The 17,914-nt window shown below is 37.4% G+C and overlaps 3 protein-coding genes across 4 annotated transcripts; 1 reads left to right on the top strand and 2 right to left on the bottom strand.

Moving 5' to 3' along the window:
* The first annotated feature begins 1,210 nt into the window (after nt 1-1,210).
* On the top strand, nt 1,211-3,498 carry LOC125470069 (probable microtubule-binding protein TANGLED). Its single transcript, XM_048568507.1, has 4 exons — nt 1,211-1,446; nt 1,790-1,932; nt 2,071-2,129; nt 2,484-3,498. The coding sequence occupies exons 1-4, from the start codon at nt 1,366-1,368 to the stop codon at nt 3,311-3,313; spliced, it is 1,113 nt and encodes a 370-aa protein (XP_048424464.1). The 5' UTR covers nt 1,211-1,365; the 3' UTR covers nt 3,314-3,498.
* A 1,397-nt stretch (nt 3,499-4,895) lies between these two features.
* Nucleotides 4,896-10,125, bottom strand: LOC125470068 (mitogen-activated protein kinase kinase kinase NPK1-like). Of its 2 annotated transcripts, none has more exons than XM_048568506.1 (17): nt 9,683-10,125; nt 9,243-9,284; nt 8,559-8,624; nt 8,362-8,472; nt 8,208-8,288; nt 8,024-8,089; nt 7,824-7,906; nt 7,589-7,670; nt 7,411-7,511; nt 7,230-7,269; nt 7,009-7,068; nt 6,876-6,925; nt 6,566-6,773; nt 6,236-6,481; nt 5,830-6,119; nt 5,687-5,754; nt 4,896-5,355 (listed from the first exon to the last, which is right to left on the bottom strand). In XM_048568506.1, exons 1-17 carry the CDS (start codon nt 9,962-9,964, stop codon nt 5,252-5,254), a joined length of 1,980 nt encoding a protein of 659 aa, XP_048424463.1. In that variant the 5' UTR covers nt 9,965-10,125; the 3' UTR covers nt 4,896-5,251. The 2 variants fall into 2 exon arrangements, with proteins under 2 accessions (XP_048424463.1, XP_048424462.1); XM_048568505.1 differs by having other exon boundaries at nt 8,012-8,089; nt 9,683-10,124.
* Nucleotides 10,126-11,168: 1,043 nt separating this feature from the next.
* LOC125470004 (putative UDP-glucuronate:xylan alpha-glucuronosyltransferase 5) lies at nt 11,169-13,736 on the bottom strand. The gene is made up of 2 exons (XM_048568324.1): nt 12,944-13,736; nt 11,169-12,094 (listed from the first exon to the last, which is right to left on the bottom strand). The coding sequence occupies exons 1-2, from the start codon at nt 13,734-13,736 to the stop codon at nt 11,169-11,171; spliced, it is 1,719 nt and encodes a 572-aa protein (XP_048424281.1).
* Between the last annotated feature and the right edge of the window lie 4,178 nt (nt 13,737-17,914).

Genomic DNA, 17,914 nt, shown 5'->3' with positions numbered 1-17,914 from the left:
TAGATAAAAATAAATAAAATACTTGGCACCCTTGAAATCCTTGAACACTTCTCCATTCAATTTCTCGGTAGCAACCATCATTACAAAATTAAAGGAAAACTAATGAAAATGGTTTAAAAACTTTAAGTTTAATCAAAATGACAAAAATGTGTTGTAAGTGAATAATATCAGGAGTGAATTTTTAGAGTAAAAATATTATTTTCGTTAAAAATAAACAATACCAAAAACGTTTCGTTAAAACTCTCTTAAAATAGTTTAAAATTGCTTTGAACATGGACGTGATGGCGAATCTCTGTATGCTGAAATGTAGAGTCGCCTCCTGTCCAACTCTCTCTAGCAAGCGGTATGAGAAAAGAAGAAAATCTCCAAATTTGAAGGAATAAAAGAGAGAGGAGGGGCCCATACGGGTCATGTTTCCACCCGGAAGATCAAAGGGAACGTTTGGTTTTTCAAGTCAGATATAATGGGACCCCAAAAAACCAGTTCAATATATGAAAGCCATCACCATCAAACTTGTGCTTGCTCTTATTTTCTAATTTTTATTTTTATTTTTATGAAAAAAAAGAAGAAGAAGAAAAAGATATCCAAGATTAAGTCATTGCATTATATGATATGTTAAAAGTGAATTATGATAATATATACAACTTAATAGGTAGTTGAACAAAATACGAAACCAGACCTCATGATCTAAGACTTACACATGCATTTGCATCTTGGACCAAGTACACATCAATCATGCGTGGAAAAATGAATTGATCGTACATGGTGTTCATGGGTGTTCACGCCAACAGGATCCTTTCCGGATTCTTTTGGTGAGGATCTTGAGGATCCGTAAATCATGTTTGTTCATTATATATTGTGCGGTCATTTTTTGTCAAGTACTGTTTATGTTTAATTTTAAATAAAAATATTTAAAATAATTTCTAACCGCACGATGTACGATGAACGGATAAGATTGACAGATCTCCGAAATCCTCACAAAGAGAATCCGGAGAGGATCCGGGTTGGGGTGCAGCTGTACACGATAAGTAAAAGTAACAAAGCGTACTGACCGTTAGATCTAAATACGCAATCAAAGGTTCCCATTAAAATTGAAAATAAATGAAAAGTGGCCGTTTGCGTGCGTTTGGTTGGATAAATTCGACCGTTGGACACCAAAACAGGAACTTAAACAAAGGATCCGTTACCAAAAGTGTTGCTGCTTCCATCTCGGTTTGACTTCTTCACTGAGGAAGACAAACTGCGAAGGCCAAAAGCGAAACCAAAGAGAAAGAAGCAGAAAGAGAGAGAGAGAGAGAGAGAGAGAGAGAGATCTTGGAGACCCACTTCCCACTAAGTGTTTTTCTCTCGTGTCTTAAGTAAAAAATGGTTGCAAAAACCCCACCAAAGCAGAGAAAAATGGTAGCCCCTCTCAATCCTCTTCTCCTCAGAGAAACAGTGAAGAAGGTGAGCTACTTCAATTTTTTTCTTGGAGTTCAAGAACTCGGAGTTGAAAGTTCAGTTCTTTGTAACTCTGGCATCGAACTTTGGCGGAATTTGAATATCTTGTGGATTTTCATGTGGTTTGGAGCAATGGGTTTCTGTAATTTTGTGGGTTCGTGAAGTTGGATAGATGAATTAAAATTTTTCATAGAAAGAAAAGAAAACCAAGAATTTGAAAGTTTTGTTTTCTGCCTTTCCTTCATTTCCTCGGCGCAGAGCATCTGTGTTTTGAGGAATTTGAATCTCTCTGATGGGATTTCTTGTGTTTTGGACTAATGGGTTTGTGTTGCTATGTGGGTTTGTGAAGGTGGATAGATGTATGGCTCGGTTGCAGGAGCTGCAGTACACAGTTTCGGGCGGTACGAAGGTGATCTCAGGAGTGAGTCTCAGCCCTCGGAGTACTAGAGGCTATCTCAGGACTAGCCTCCGATGCAAACAAGAAACTGCAAGGTAATTCAGAATCTGATTTGAATTTGATTTGTACAAACCAGGAACAAAAAATCCCAGCTTTTGCTTGGATTTGAAGTTTTTGATTAGTTTTGGTCAGTTCTGATATTGGAACTGAAATGGGTCTTTTGATTTATGCAGGATTAAAGGCTCAGCCCCTAGAAAATCTCCTGTTGGCAAGTTTCCAGCAAAGGCAGGAGGTATCTCTCTCTCTCTCTCTCTCTCTCTCTCTCTCCCCCTAAAATCATAGATATATGGCCAAATGGATTTTCTGACATGAACTTTATTCTTCACTTTTCTCAAAGAACACAATTGAGTTTAGGTTCAAAATCTGAAACTTTTGTTTTTGAAAATACGACATTCTAAACTGCTTTAATCCACAGGAGGGCTATTATAGCTCTTCGGTACAAATATGTTTGCCACACTGTAACGTCCAACTAACCTAATCCACGTCTACGAAATTTCTTTCTTTCCTTTGTAACCTGTTCTTGGAAACCAAACATAAGCAAGAATTTTTTTGAATTAGGTAGTAACTTCATTGCTATTGAATTCAGGGGAGTGGCAGAGAATGTCCTTGCCGGCAATGCTGGTCGGTGAAACCGTCGGAGAAATTCTACAAGCAAGCCAATTTGCGAGAGAAATAATAGCAGCAGTTGGCAACAAAACAAAGAAAACCACTTCCGAAGACCCCACAACCCCAATGACACAACAGAGGAAACAAAAGCAGAACCCTGAAAACACAGAGCTCAGGGCCAGAAGAAAGAAGGAGAAGCACAACAAGTCTCAATCCACTCGATCAGAATCCGGTTCCCCGGTACTGCAACGGGCTCGTTCCCGGATCAATTTCAAGGTCTCACCTCCACACAAGAGAGAAATAGAGAAAGAAAACAACAGATACGTGGCAAACAGAGTATCTCCGAAAAATAGGCCATGGGCTAAAAAAAGTGTGCTGTTTCCCAACCCTTTGTTTTCGGCTTCAGATTCTTCTCAGCAGCAGAAGTTCTGCAGAACAAGGTCACCGGTCATTGGCAGAAACGATTGTAACAATGATAGGCCAAGGATTCAGACTCCGCACAAGTTCTTGATCAAGTCCCCCACTTCTGCTTCGAAGTTTCCTTCACCTTCCAAGTTTCAGATCAAGATCAAGAGCCCTCCATTGGTTTCTTCTCTGTCTCCAACGAAAGCCAAGAGGTCACCGAAGATGTCAACTGCTTCAAAACTTCGCAGGTCATTTTCGCCGTCAAGATTGGCAACTAGGTTGGTGTCACCATTGAAGAGCAGAAAGAGTGTGCAGAAGAGTAGTGAGGGAGCACTATTAATGCATGGTTTGAAACAGCGTCCGACTTGCTCAGTGCCATTGGGACTTTCAGCTCGGAGAATTTGAAATATGTTTATGCATAGATTGGTGGTTTGGTTTGATTCTTTTGGTGTTTCAGATATTTTCTCAATGTCCATAGTCTCAAAATTTCATTGTTCATTTTTCGCTTATGAGTGTGAATTTGTCATCCATTTTTTCATGTACAAGATTTGACTTTCGAGTGATATTCAATAAGTTCGAATTTTTTTTTTTTTTTTTTTTTGGAGACGTTATGTTGTTTAAGAGCTTTTGCCTCCACACTCGAGGTCCTAATTTTGATTCCCCATCCCTCACTATTGGTTGTATTCGTATGTTAAACTTTTTACAATTTCGATATTAAGAGTGTCCTTACCACCATCACCTGAGCCAGGGGACCGTAACCAAATGCCTGAATGGTAACATCAAAAGATGGGTGCCCACTCTATCTATCCTCTCTTGTTAAAAGTCGTATCTGAGCAACACCTTTCCGAGGATTTGTTGGAAGTTTGGAGGGGCCTAGACGCGAAGTTAATGGTGCGGCTCACTGTTGCTTTGCTTTCTGAATTGCGGATTGTGGAGCATTTTTGTTGGGTCAATAGAGCACCACTCTCCTTGATTTGGTTCTGAACAAGGACGGTCTGAGGTACCGTTTGGTATGTGGGATGTGATGAAATGTAGTGGGACGGGACGCACTCATTTCATGTTTGGTGTGCCAATTTGCCTTCCGTGGAACGGATTTTAGTCAAACTTTCGTGCCACCCTCCCCCCTGCAACGACTTGTTCTAGCCCATGGAACATAAAATTATAACTTTTTGGACAACAATACCCCTCCTTTTTTCATTAATTTCACTTCAAAAATAATCAAAATTCCAGAGATCTCTCCATTTCTACACAATTAGCATAAAATATTCATTAAAAATCGAAATTTACCTCAACAGATCAACTCCAAAACTGAGTTCTCTTGTTTTTCCGAGCAAACAAGTTTCTGTAATCGCACTTCAAATTTTCCGAGAAACTGAATGATAAAAACCCAACAAAAAGCAATTTTCTTTGCGTTTGATTTCTATATTCAAAGAAGAAAAATAGCAAAACGAAGAACATCCAGATCGGATAAAAGGTTCCTCAAAAAGCTAAAGAGAGGAAATTTTCTGGGGAAACAAACAAGAAGAACATAAGGGTACCAAGGAAATCCGGCGAAAGGCCATGGCCGACGCTGTCACTTGAGGGATGGGATGGCAAGGATTAGGCGGAAGATATGAGGGATGACGTTGAACTCGTCCGCGATGGCTTAGGTAAGGTCAAACTCGTCGGAGTGGATGGGTATGATTGTTATTTAATCTTTCGTTCCATTTCAGCCTGAGCGTACACCAAACATAGCATGGAACCTCCATGCCATTCTGTCCCATCTGCATACCAAATGCTACCTCATTGTCCACCAAGTTATTATTGGTGACTTGGCTGTTCCTCCGGAGATCACACTTATGGTGGCCTTTCGTAGGCTCTTCTTTCTTTGTTTCTGGGTAGTTAGTAGTTACTGTGTTACCCTATTTCGTTCCAATGTAACTACTCAGAGAGAGAAAGACAGAGATTACTACAAACATAAACCGTTATTAATCACAACAATCAGAAACACACATCAAAAGTGGCAATCTATATATCATGTGCCATAAGTTCCAGATTACTAAATCAATAATACAATTTCTATTCACCGGATACCAAACATGAAAACATGAATAATTCGCCCGCCCCAAAAAGAATATACAGGCATGCTTACACTAGCTTGGCCTTTGATAGGACATACAAGCAATACCACTATAGGTGGTTGCACAAAGAGAAATTGAATTGGACGAATCAGATGCTGCAGCACTGCTGTTTCCATGTGGAACTGGATTTTGAAAAGCCGGAGCACCACAGACATTTACTGCTATGAACCAAACTCCAATCCAAAGATGAATTCTCAACAGGAAGCTATGACTGACTTCTAAGTCATTTGCCTGGTGATGCAAACCTAGTTCGCTCTCTCTGCCGATTTAAACCTCGATCCTTCGGAGATAATGTTTTCCCTCCTACACCTGCTTGGCGCATCATCTCTGCAAAAACAAGAAATTTGATAAAATCATTTTAGTTAAGTGACGGTTGAATAACATATAGGATGGTTTGTTGGTTTACATGTTTGTCATTTGTACAACTAAACTTCAGACAAGATATGTTAACAGTACAGAGATATAATCTTCGTGGGCAAATCAAAATCCCACAACTTCAGGACTATTACGCCAATCAACATAAAATCTTAAATGGCTGTAAGCAGAATGCTGACAGTCCTTCAAACTTTAACCGAAATGACGGAGCACAAAAGACAGTTGCTATAATAACCCTATATAGTTGGAATTAGAAACCACACGAGGAAAAAGTAAACTCTACCTCGCTTTCTCGCAAGCTCTAGATCAAGCTCTTCTTTCCACTTCCTCTCTCTCTCAGAGGAGCTCATACTGTGAGAAGTATCATATATCAGATTACTCAAAAGGGTAGAGAGAGGAAACAGAAAAGAAATGACATGAACTAACCTTGGACTGCCTGGCTCTTGCTGACTGCATGGAGGTGATGGCATGTCGTGTGCAGTTTGAACATTTGCATTACCAATATTTGAAACCAGCCTGCCATTACTCCCAGGGCTTCCAGTACTAAGAGCATCAGCTACTCCCCTACTGGGTGATCTACTTTTGGGAGGTAATTTCAAGTACCTTGAGGTAGGTTCATCAGGCGAGTTATCCACAAAATTTGGAGAGCAAATTACATTCAAGCTGTTGTAGAACTCTTCAAATAATGGCGTTTGCAGCTTTTTAAGTTCTAGGGCCTGAGATTTGGAAAAACAGCACAGTTCAGAAATAATCAAGTCCAAACCAAAATTTACAAAAGCATAATATCACAAACATAGAAGACACCTAATACTGACTCCAACCAAAACTGTACCTTCTCATCCAGAAAAGCTGTGATTTTTGATTCAGTAAGTATATCGTCTTCCTCCGCAAGTGATGTTCCACAAGGAAATGAAAAATCTTTTTCTCCCTCTCCAATTGTTCCAGAGTTACCCGCAGGAAAATCAGTTTGGTGATTGGTATCCAGACCCAGATCCATTCCATTTTGTTCGGTTTGTAAACTTCCACCAAACTTGCACACCAACTCATCATCAGTGGGTTCACACATTGGGTTAAAGCTCTAGCATAACAGAATAGCATGCAAACAGTTAGTTTCTGAATTTCTTGAGTGCTTAAAACTTATCTAACTCACAAATTCATGTACCTTGATGTTGTCAAGCATCAAAGAAGAACTGAGCTTTACTTCGCCCACCATAGTATCATCTTTGTCATCAATCTGACACATATCATCATCATTGCTGTTTCTTCCCCAAGTGGCTCTACTTTCCAGCAACTTGTTAGGATTTATAGTTGAGTGTTGCAAACTGCCCAAATTACACAAATCATCCGAATCTGGGCAAGTTGACATCTCGCTGGCAACAAAATTGATGCTACCATGTCAAAATCCTCCGAAAAATCATTAGCAAAAAGTTTCTATTTTACAAGTTCCAAAGAAGCATAATTGTAATACTTACAAGGTGTGCAGGTTTGGAGAATACGATGGAGATTGGAGTTCTGAATCTTCCTGATGATAGCAAATTAAGTGTCACTAAAATGATTTAAATGGTGAAAAACAAACACGACATTATTTAACATCTCACTCATTACCATGACAGAAGTACAAAAAATAGGATCTGATTCCATATTCTGCCCAGTTACGAATGGATGCTGCATGTAGTTGAAAAAGTGTAAGAACTTGATAGGATTGAAGGGAGCATCGTCAGTCAAAAGCAACAAACAAATTGTAGTGGAAGTAGAAGATGTGCAACATGTATTACAGGAAAAGGAACTCTAATACAAGAACGAAAACTTAATGAATTTTAATTTACCTGAAGCAACTCAGATGCAACTGACCTCAAATGCGGTTCCCTGCCATAGGACCAAGGTAAACATAAATTCAGAACAAATAAATACTCGAGTGGTAAGTTGATTATTACACAAGAAATATATTTATGGATTAAACGGAATGGGTAATTGCAACATTTAAAGAAAACAAGATCAGTAGCATACTTTTGCAGACATTTTAGCAAAAAATCTTTCGCCTCAAAGGATAGGTGCTCAGGGATTGGTGGATGAGACTTTGTTGTCCCTATATGAAAGAGAGCAGCAACCTAGAAACACATGCCATTAGTGTAACAAGCAAGGGGAAAACTTTCTTAAGAAAATAAAGAGTTAGCAGAATAATTACCTCTTGGTACTGTTGGCTCCAAGGAGGCTTTCCAGTGGCCATCTCAATCACAGTACATCCAACACTCCATATATCAGCAGAGCTGGACAGTTATTCTTATATATCAGTATTCTTTAGTTATCCAGAATAGAATACATAATGTAAATTTATTATCACTATCTAGGAAGAAGCGCCAGCATGATCGAATAACATGCTTGAAATCAAGTAGATGTTAAACGGTAATAATTGTGCATACAAGCTATGACCGGTCTGGAGAATAACTTCAGGAGCCATCCAGTATGGTGTACCCTTCATAGACTTAGCACCAGAAATGGTTGCCTGCAACAAAGCACCTCTCAATTCAATAGGAGATGCATTATAAGTAACCATGCATAAAAAGTACTGCACATCTGAAGAGAAAGGAAGGAAAATAAGTTTTTGTACCAGCTCGACGACCTGTTTGGATGCCCCAAAATCCGCAAGTTTGATGCATCCTTTATTATCAACAAGGATATTTGCTCCCTGAAAGTTAAAACGAGATGCATATTAGCCACTTACAAGGAAAAGTTAAGGTAGAGTCTAGAAACATTCTTGTACATGCATGGTTGCATACCACTCACAGTTAAGGTGGAATACCTACCTTAATGTCCCTGTGCATGATTCCATTTTTGTGTAAATATTCTAGTCCCAATAGCAACTGCTTGGTATATGTTTGTATTACCTGCTCAAAAAGATTGTTAAACTTTAGCATTCAAAACACCTACTGAATACAAAGTTAGCTGGCAAGAACTTACTGCCTCAGGGAAAGATCCAAATTTCCCCAAAAGTGATGATATGGATCCACCAGGGACAAATTCCAACAGAATATTCAAGGTATCGTCCTCCCTCACTGTACCTAAATATCTCTAAAATCCAAAACAAAGTACATGCTACAGGGTCAGAAAAGTGTAGGACTTCAAGAGTTGATAAGATACAAGGCAGTACTACTCACAACAATGTTTGGATGAGACAGATTCTTCAGAAGCTTTACTTCTTCCTCAAGCTCCTTGATGTGAGCCTACTTGTAGCATTAAAACCATTAATCAGCAAATTATAAGCAACTAAAATGATAAGATATCAACTGTAATACTAAGAAAAACTTCAGAAAATGTTTCAGATGTCCAAAAAATACTAAATTCTGTTGCTGAAAGTTAAATGTAAAAAGCAGTGATATATAGATCAGAAGACATTACACTTCATACACAACATCCACTCATACGCCTCATGCACCTGAAATTCACTCATAAATGTGAACAAACATCTAATATAGAGGGCAGCTATCCACCACAATCACATCCTATGTGCACCTCAAGGCTCACACACTTTACAGTGACACTTATGCTCGCTCTCCAACACCCTCAATGACACCCAAGACTCGACGCGTCCTGGGCATACACCAGAATGGATTTATGCTTCCTTCTATAGCAAGTTAGCAACAATGGGTCTGAAAACTAACCATCTTCAAAAACTCTCCAAAATTCTAGGATCCTGCCTATGACCTCATCCAACTTTTCAAGTGCATTAAAGGAAGTAAGAGGTGGTAAAGAGTCGACACTGATCCATCACAATCATCATGACCAACGGCATATATAACTCTAAAATCTTATAATTGCAGTAAGACGAGTTCAATTCAGACCTGTGCTTTCTCCTTTGAAGCGCCATTTGCCGCAATCAGAACCTGCAAAACAACCAACAAACATTCAAAAATATACTCTGAACCAAATACCAGACTGATCTAGCTATGAAACTAGTAAATTGAATACTCCAAAATGATCAAAAAACAAACTCAATATTTAGCCTAAACCAAATATCAAAAACGAAAATCAACTCCGAAACGAAAATTGGGGGAAAATCCAATCATGATTAGAACCAGCTCCAGCACCACCTCCAGATCAAAATCCATATAAAATCAAGCTTAAAACCCCAAAGCAAAAAGTCAACCAAAACGCCGAACAAATTAACACAACCCAGATGGAATTAACAACCGAAAAAAAAACAAAAAAACAAAACACAAACTTCAGAGCCTAGAAATAACGCCAAAAGCAGCAGAAAACTCAATAGAACAAAAAAGTGGACCTGTTTCACCGCAAGAAGCTCTCCGGAATCAAGATTCATGCCCATGTAAACACGCCCAAAGGCACCGCAGCCGATCAACTCGCCCTTCCGCCACCGGATCGGAGGAGCGTTTTCCTTCGCCATTGCCGGCAATGGAAGCGGCGGAGAGGGCTTGGAGAAGACTCTGGATTTCCGAATGCAGGAATTGATCTTGTCGACTAGGGTTCCTCCTTGGGAGTCTTCATTGTCCGATGCTGGGCGGAACACCAGTGATCGGCGAACTGATCCGAAAATTTCTTGCATTTCCCTTCTGCGAGTGTTTGTGTGGTTTGATTGAGAGAGCGTTCACGTTCTGCTGTTGATTTGGGGTTTCATTTGGTCGGCAGAGTAGAGTGAGAAACTTGGGAGGGGAGAGAGAGAGAGAGAGAGAGGGAGGAGGGAAAAAGGTGGAGGAGTTTTTTGAAAAATAATAATAACAAATGAAAATAAAATAATATGCACTGAAATCTTCTGTTGGCTAGGGCCAAAATAGAGGAAATTACATGTTGTAGACTTTGTAATTTGTACTATATAGTTTATTCTTTTGATAAAATTGTACCATGTAGTTAAGTTTTATTCCTTCTGTCTCCCAACAAGAGGTCTTACGTAAAACTGTTTCGTCGTCATTGCGGTATTTTAAATCATACAATGTCACGTGTAAGTTTATCAACATAACAGTACACTATTGGACTACAACGTCATATAGCAGTGAATTTGTTTAATGCAAGTTACACAACACAATTGACGTATTTTCTTTGATATCAAATATTCGAAAAATGTCTATAGTTCTAATCTCTATCTTTTATACTTTTTAAAACAAAAGATGAGGAAGTGATGATGGTCGGAAAGTTACTAGGTAAGCCATGGTTTGGTCGGATTGCTTTATATTATAAATGAGATAATGGGAGCATATGTCATGATGGTTGCCTGGTTAAAACTTTATTTTCTAATTCACAATGCATCCAAGATTTAAGTTGAAAATTTTGAAAATATGTGTGATTTAAGTTGAACATTGATTGTATACAAATTTCCTCATTACTTATAAAGTAAATAAAAGTAAGGTTACTAATTTAGTTAATTTAATCATTGTGTCTTTGATTCAACAATTTTATCATTATGTTTGGCTATAGTTTACAAGAACAAATGTAGCTAAATGAAATAGTAGATGAATAATACGTTTCGCTATAATCCTTGTGTTAGCTTTTGGTAGCTAATGTAGTTCATTGGTTTCAATGTAATGGAAATTGATCAACAACGACAAAGTTTCATTCCACTAAGTAAAGTCGGTTGTACGAATTTTAAAACACCACTGCACTCGGTTTTTCGAACAAAATATAAATACTGCTTCTCATATTCATATGTTTAAATTTCACAATCCACTTGCCAAGGCACTAATCAACTCAAATCATGAAAAAAAAGAACACAATTACATAAAGTTACACACCAAAAATTAAAATAAAAGCAAGGGCTATGTATACAAATGATGTTGTCTGGGGTCCTTAATCACAATTTTCCAATGTCCATCAGAATAATTAGCCTTAGCTGCCTTCACTCTCCTCGTCTTCAAATTTTCATCCATCTTCTTCGTCAAACCACAGTAAGATTTCAGCTTCAGTGGCATCTGATCATACACTTTCCACCATTTCTCGTGAGCCAAATCGCTCGCGAAAACGCTTCTTTCAGACCCTTCCCAGTTGCAGTCATAATCTCTGTAACACGCCCAAGGCTTGAGCCCCAAGTAATGTATTGCATAAAGGTCCTCAGCCATCTCATGATTTGCACCTTTTGATCCATGGAAACATTTTAGTGCATTTAGCCTCCAAGGCAACCTATGCCACCAAGTAAAAATCTCATTCAAAAAGCCCTGATCGCCGCCGTTGTAAGACTCGAGTTTGGATGTTTTTTGCATTAGGTATTCGAACATGCAGTTCGATGGCTCCACAACCATCAAGCCGGAGTTGAACAACACCCGGTTATTCCCCACGGCTGACAACTGTTGGTGCACGAAGAAACTATCTATGTTCTTGAGGACCAGAAGATCCGCGTCAATGAAAATAACCTTGTCATACTCCGTGAGCTGCCACACGCGGAGTTTGCTGTAGTTCCATTCGTTGTACGACCCTTTTTTAGCAAATGCGCTTCGGATTCTCTGGATTCGCTTGATCTTCCATCCTGCCGCGGTTAGGCCTTGGATGGATTTGGGAGTGATGAAGTCATCTGCAAGAAGGACTAGGTCTTTGGTGGAGTTGGTTTGCCTGATGCTTCGAGCTAGGGCTATTGCACCACACACATAGGCTTCTGAGGAGTGCAGGATTGTCACATAGGCAAGTCTACGTCCCTCGTATGGAATCCATGAGCTTGTTTCTAACATGAATTTTCTCCAGATTTCTCTGCCTGCAACAATATATTCAAATAATTTACTCAGACTAAATAATTTGTGAACATTTTTAAACAATTAATTAGATGGACATATATATAATTTACTCTAATTAAGTGGCACCATATAGAACAGTTATAAGTGTGAGATTTTACTCCCCTAAATTAAATCCCCTTCTTTTAACTAAAAGCTTTTGCAATGTTCTAAACTTTCGACCTTATTCCACTTTGTCCTTAAAATTTTCAGCTTGATTTTGAGCGTCCCTAAACTTTCAATTTCCCTTCCCTTTTCCCCAATCGTCGATTTTGTCACAATTTTGCTGTTAATAGTCAATTATGAGTAATGAAAATGACAAACTTTGAGGAGCATATACGTCAACAAAATTGTACATCCATGAGAAAGTAGAAATACGTAGAATTTTGATAATTGAGTTAGGAGACGAAAAAACAATTAAGGAGAATTGAAACTTACAGTTTTGCTACATAACGCGTTTATTGTACAAAATGGACGAAGCTAACCCTCAATTTGATGGAATAATTGACATGACAACGGCAAGAGGACATTGGCACTAAATAATGTTTAGGGGTGATGTGAACTAAACTGAAATTTCATGATACAAGTGGAACAAAGCTATAATACCATAATCCTACAGAAGGAAAAAAAAAATTAAAAAAAAAAAAAAAACCTGCTTAGACACTAATCTTAGGAGATCCTGTACACATATCATCAAATGTTAATTAACGATAACCAATCAGTTGATTTTCATTACAAAAGTACTAAGAATCGATCAACTGACTGAAAGTATGTTGGAACTGCAGGAAGAAATCAATTGTGATTAAACTAGTAAATAGTTAGTTAATTAGTACCTGCTTCCACATAACCTGAGGCAACTTGGCAAGATCCAACAGGCATATGCACAATTTGTTTCAATCTCCCAATATTAGGCCTATAAACCCAATAATTCCCTCTATGCATCAAAAGATCATCACATCTGAAAATCTCCACCATTGGTCCACAATCCCCGATAAACACAGTGTATACCGTCCGATGAGCATCGGGCTTCATCCACCCTTTACCCACCACTAGATTAGCCACCATCAAGTTAACTTGTAACCTAAACACATCTCTAATCCCTTCCCTGTCACTCGTCCCATTTGGTCCACAGGGAACCTTGGCCAGTACCACATCTATGCCCTCGTAATGCTCCAGCTTAGGAATTGGGATTTCCGGACACTTCGGCTTCCCCCATTTCTCGTCTTCATCTATCCATTCGGGAAAATAGTCCTTCCATTTCCGATCCCTAGCTACGCGTTCGAATGCTACTGAGACTGCCTCTGCATCCGATAGTCCATGGAGCTGACTATGAATGTGTTCATCTACGTTGACCAAACCTACCTTAATTTTTCTACCCTTGATTTTGAATAGCTTGGAAATGGCAACGAACCAATCTACGTTCTTTCTTTCGTTCTTGGTTTCATTCTTGATAACCTGTTGGTTTCGAATGGTAGCGCAATTATTTGACTTGGTGGGACGAAAGTTAAACGAGATAATTAGGCATAGGAAGAATAGAGAGAGAATAATTAGATAGAGAACGGAGGGGACTACTCGTCGTTTGGCGTAGGAGGAGGAGGAGGAGGAAGAAGAAAACTTGGAAGCCATATTCACATAGTTTGGTGAAGGAGCAAGCATTTGTACATTCGGGTTGTATATATGTGTGAGAGAGAGAGAGAGAGAGTTGAAGGGGAATTTGACGTTTATGGGAAAGGGTTTTAATGGGAAAGTTTGCATGGGTGGACGTTGGAGAAGATTATATTTTGCTTATATATGAGATTGCATCCTCGAGCGTATGGAGAGAGCGTTTTAAATCATTGTTTAAATTTTTCTTTACAAAGATACAATGACATAAATAGTGAATTTGATACTTTATAACTCCGGTCTTAATTATTATCCTTGTAAAGAGGTCTTAGCATAAAAAGAATCAAGGAAGGAGAGAAGAAGAATTGGCTCATACACACTCAATCTTTCAGAGGAACGTAAAGAATACAACGATATATTTATGAAGTGAGACTGGCGAGCTTATTGAAGATTTATTTTGTTGAAACGGTGATGAAATATATATATATATATATATATTTGAATAAGGATAATTTAGGTAACTAGGATTTTTTTTGTTTTTTTGTTTTTTGCTAAAAATATGTGAAATTCACTCATATTTGTGGGAGTGTCACAGTAACTACGAGTGCTTAGTAGAACTATTTTTATGAGTGAGAGAGTCACGATTTTTTTTTGGTTGACAACGGGGCATAAGCTCAAAAGAAAAGAAAAGATTACATAAGAAATCATCACACCTTAGCTATATCTGCAACTAACAACCAACGAATAAAAGAGGAGCTTGAATATTTTTAATCTCTTATATCATATATTTCATGGATTGAAAAAATTAGTTATGCCATTGATAACATGTATTTTACTTCTCGAAGTGAAGATGGAGATCCGCTCACAATAATACAGTTTATTGGAAAAATATTTATACCACATTTACTCAATTTCCAATTAATTAAACTATTACTTTAATCAGGTGGATTACTTTGACCCAAAAAATATAGAAACATGTGAACTATAGTTAATCCAAACACAGGCTTATAAGGTAGACAGTTCGAAATGCTAGAAACGTATCTTTGCATTTTTGGCCCTAGTAGGCATCCAACTTGTTGCACTAACAAATGCATGGTAGGATAATTTTTGCATTTCCGCTCAAAATATTATTGTTAAGGGGGTTACCGTTATTCGAAATCTATTAATGTAACAAATCGTGAAATATTAAAAAAAATATATTGTGTTTAATAATCTTCCATTTCTCGATAATAAAAATTCCTTCAGTAATTTAACATGTAATTAAACAATAAACACTTTGTTCAAAAAAAAAAAAAAAAAACTATAAACATATATGAATGACTAAACGGTCTCCAAATTAAGTGAATTCATCAAGAAATAATCTTTAAAAGATGATAAAATGAATGAGCAATTCCAATTATAACGTTTATACACTAAAATGATGTCACGTTAATGGAGAAAGACCTATTTACTAAAAATGAAGAAAGTATAATCCATAATAATATTATAACACTTATTTTGAGAATAATAGAATCCAGATCCAGTCCGTACAAGAACCTAAAACAGTAAAACCAATTTGACGATAAGCTCCCAACGCAGTCGGGCCATTGTCATGGAAGGGCATAGTGAGCCTGAAGAGTTCTTTCTATTCCTAAGTACTGTTTGGCATGTGGGATGAAACAGAACATAGTGTGTGGGATGAAACAGAACATAGTGAGACAGAACACCTCATTTCACGTTTGGTGCGTAAAAAATAGTGGGATGCGCTATTCCACGTAACGAATTTTAGTTAAATTTTCGTTTCATCTTCCCTTGGAACAACTCATTCCATTCTTGTGGAACACAAAATTTTAAAATTTTAAAACAAAAATACCCCTTATCTTTTTCAATATTTACACCATCCAAATCATAAAACAAATCCTAAAATTATATCATCTTCTTTCCATCTTCTCTGCTGCTGCCTTTCTTTTCCCGTAGCCTTCCTCCGCATCCTCTACCATAGCATCCCTTTCCCGTAGCCTTCCTCTTCATCCTCATCCTCTCCTCCTCCTCTCCCGTAGCCTCTCTTTTCTTTTTTCTCACAACACGCTGCAGATTGACCCATGTATCTGTCTTTTCTTAATTCTTTATTTTTCTTCTTTCTAAGGTCAGAATCAGGCTTTAATGCCTTAATCTGAAGATTTTGGTATTGTAATTCTATTCAATTTGAAAAATTAAATTAGAAAGTGGGAGTTTTAGTGTTAAATCAAATTTTAGGGTTAGGAATTAGGAGCATATATTTCCTAATGTTACAAAGAACACACTTCATGCTCATTGATAGAGACGTCAAAGATTTACGAAGAAACATGAAAGATGATAATGCTAATGGTGTGTCCCTGGGTAGTGAAACATCAAGTGTGCATATTTTGTGTTCTGTGTTTTTGTCTCCCTGGGTTAGGAATTAGGAGCAGGTATTTGTGTTGTGTGTTTTTGTCTCTTGTTTACGTGTTAATATTTATGTTAATATTTACCAACCGCATCCGAGTGTGTGTATTTTGAAAGGAAAATTAATGAAAAGGGTTTGAAAACTTTGGGTTTTAACGATAAGGACAAAATAAAGGGTAAACTGAATAATACTATGATTGACTTTTTAGTGTAAAAATATGGTTTTTCGTTAAAATAAACAGTACCGAAAACTTTTCGTTAAAGTTCCTTATTTTGAAATGTTAGCGGCTCAATACTCGAGGATTTTCTTTCGTAAAAGAACCCCTTATGCTTCACCGTGTGTTTCATCATGTAACTGCTAGCTATGAGAAGAAACCCGTAGTGAATTATTCTTTTGAACTTGTTGAAATATAGAAAGGTGTCTTTAATAATCACCAGCATTTGGTTTCTCTAATCTCTAGTTCTAAGTGGAGCCAGTTTCTGGGGCTAATTAGTTTTGTGGTATATGGTATAGAAAGAAATTATTGATTTTAGAATTCAGTTGACTCTTACCAAGAAGATTTAAAGGTTATAGTCAAGCTATTCTTCATGCCTTTATGCTCTAACATGTGCAGAGATTTTATGTTTACTTGTTAGATAAACGTACAGAAGGTTCCGCTCTAATTAATGGATTATTTTCTTTGCTAATGTGAATCTGTGATATGCTTAGATAAGCAGTTAGGTATTTTTTATTTTTTTTTTATACGAATGAGATGTAATGTGAATTAAAATTTTCTTTTTACATGGGCCAGTATTTCTGGATTCATCATTCGTATTGAATTCCTTATCTCCTAATTAACCTTTAATTTCCTTTGCAATTGTGTGTTTCAATAATGTGTATATAATTGGCTCTTCTAGGTTGTACCCAATCAAGCTTGGTACTTGGTATTATGTATTTTGCATGTCGTTCATGAAGGTTTCATCATGTGCATATTTCTTCCCTTCGTAATATTTTTATCTAACGTTTGTTATTGCCCAAGTACTACGTCTTTGTAACCTCAAATTTTGACTTTTTATTTTTTATTTCTGAAATTTTGACACAATCATCTTGAAAGACTGATGAATCTATTCCAATTTTTTACTTTTTCAAAGGATTAATGTGAAATGCTCTGTGGCTGATTACTTGGTGCTTTTCTTTTGTAAAAGTAGCCCTTGTCTTTAACCAAGTGAGACATCATGTAAGTTTGTAACTGCTTTGCTAGGAGGGAAGTATGCAAGCGCTTTAGGAAAACTATGTGAAAGATTGTGACCTGCAAGCAGTTTTACTAGTGTGTGTGATTGTAAGATATGGTATGTTGAATTTTATAGTAAAACACAGAAGCATATTTGAAATCTAGACTAGGAATCTACAAAAGCTTTTTCATCGTTAATAGCTATGGTTCTTTGATTTTTTTTTTTTTTTTCCCTTCAAATATCTTCACTTTAGCTATCTGTTCGTCCCTGGCCAGCTATTTATTTATTCTCTTTAGGATATAAAATGTCATATCTATGTGTTGTATGGTTTTGCGTAGAAGAATTATGGAGTGACATCGTGTTGCAATTGTGTGGATACAATTTTGTATTTGGTTTGTGTTTTTAAAGCTTAGTTCACTTGTTGAATATTTTCTCTTTCTTTTGAGCTTCAGTGTACCAGTCGTGTTAGATTGTTGGGGAATTCAGCCAAAAGGCTTTTCAGATACATGCGCTTTCTTTCTTGGGAGGTTCGTGCGTATTTCTCAACTTTTTCATAGGTGAATTGTTTTAAATACGTGTTCTTTTCT

The sequence above is a fragment of a genome, unplaced genomic scaffold (genome assembly GCF_019419815.1).
Source record: "Pyrus x bretschneideri cultivar Hongxiangsu unplaced genomic scaffold, Pyrus_bretschneideri_v1 Contig48, whole genome shotgun sequence".
Lineage (NCBI taxonomy): Eukaryota > Viridiplantae > Streptophyta > Magnoliopsida > Rosales > Rosaceae > Pyrus > Pyrus x bretschneideri.
The sequence above is the reverse complement of the archived record's forward strand: the minus strand, read 5'-3'. Positions and strand labels throughout refer to the sequence as shown.

Coding starts and splice junctions, on each gene's coding strand:
- LOC125470069 (XM_048568507.1), top strand. CDS start 1,366: ATGGTTGCAAAAACCCCACCAAAGCAGAGAAAAATGGTAGCCCCTCTC. Junction 1,447..1,789: donor TCAGAGAAACAGTGAAGAAG/GTGAGCTACTTC, acceptor GGGTTTGTGAAG/GTGGATAGATGTATGGCTCG. Junction 1,933..2,070: donor TGCAAACAAGAAACTGCAAG/GTAATTCAGAAT, acceptor TGATTTATGCAG/GATTAAAGGCTCAGCCCCTA.
- LOC125470068 (XM_048568505.1), bottom strand. CDS start 9,964: ATGCAAGAAATTTTCGGATCAGTTCGCCGATCACTGGTGTTCCGCCCA. Junction 9,285..9,682: donor AGCTTCTTGCGGTGAAACAG/GTCCACTTTTTT, acceptor GTTGTTTTGCAG/GTTCTGATTGCGGCAAATGG. Junction 8,625..9,242: donor CTTCAAAGGAGAAAGCACAG/GTCTGAATTGAA, acceptor TGCTACAAGTAG/GCTCACATCAAGGAGCTTGA.
- LOC125470004 (XM_048568324.1), bottom strand. CDS start 13,736: ATGGCTTCCAAGTTTTCTTCTTCCTCCTCCTCCTCCTCCTACGCCAAA. Junction 12,095..12,943: donor CTCAGGTTATGTGGAAGCAG/GTACTAATTAAC, acceptor ATATTGTTGCAG/GCAGAGAAATCTGGAGAAAA.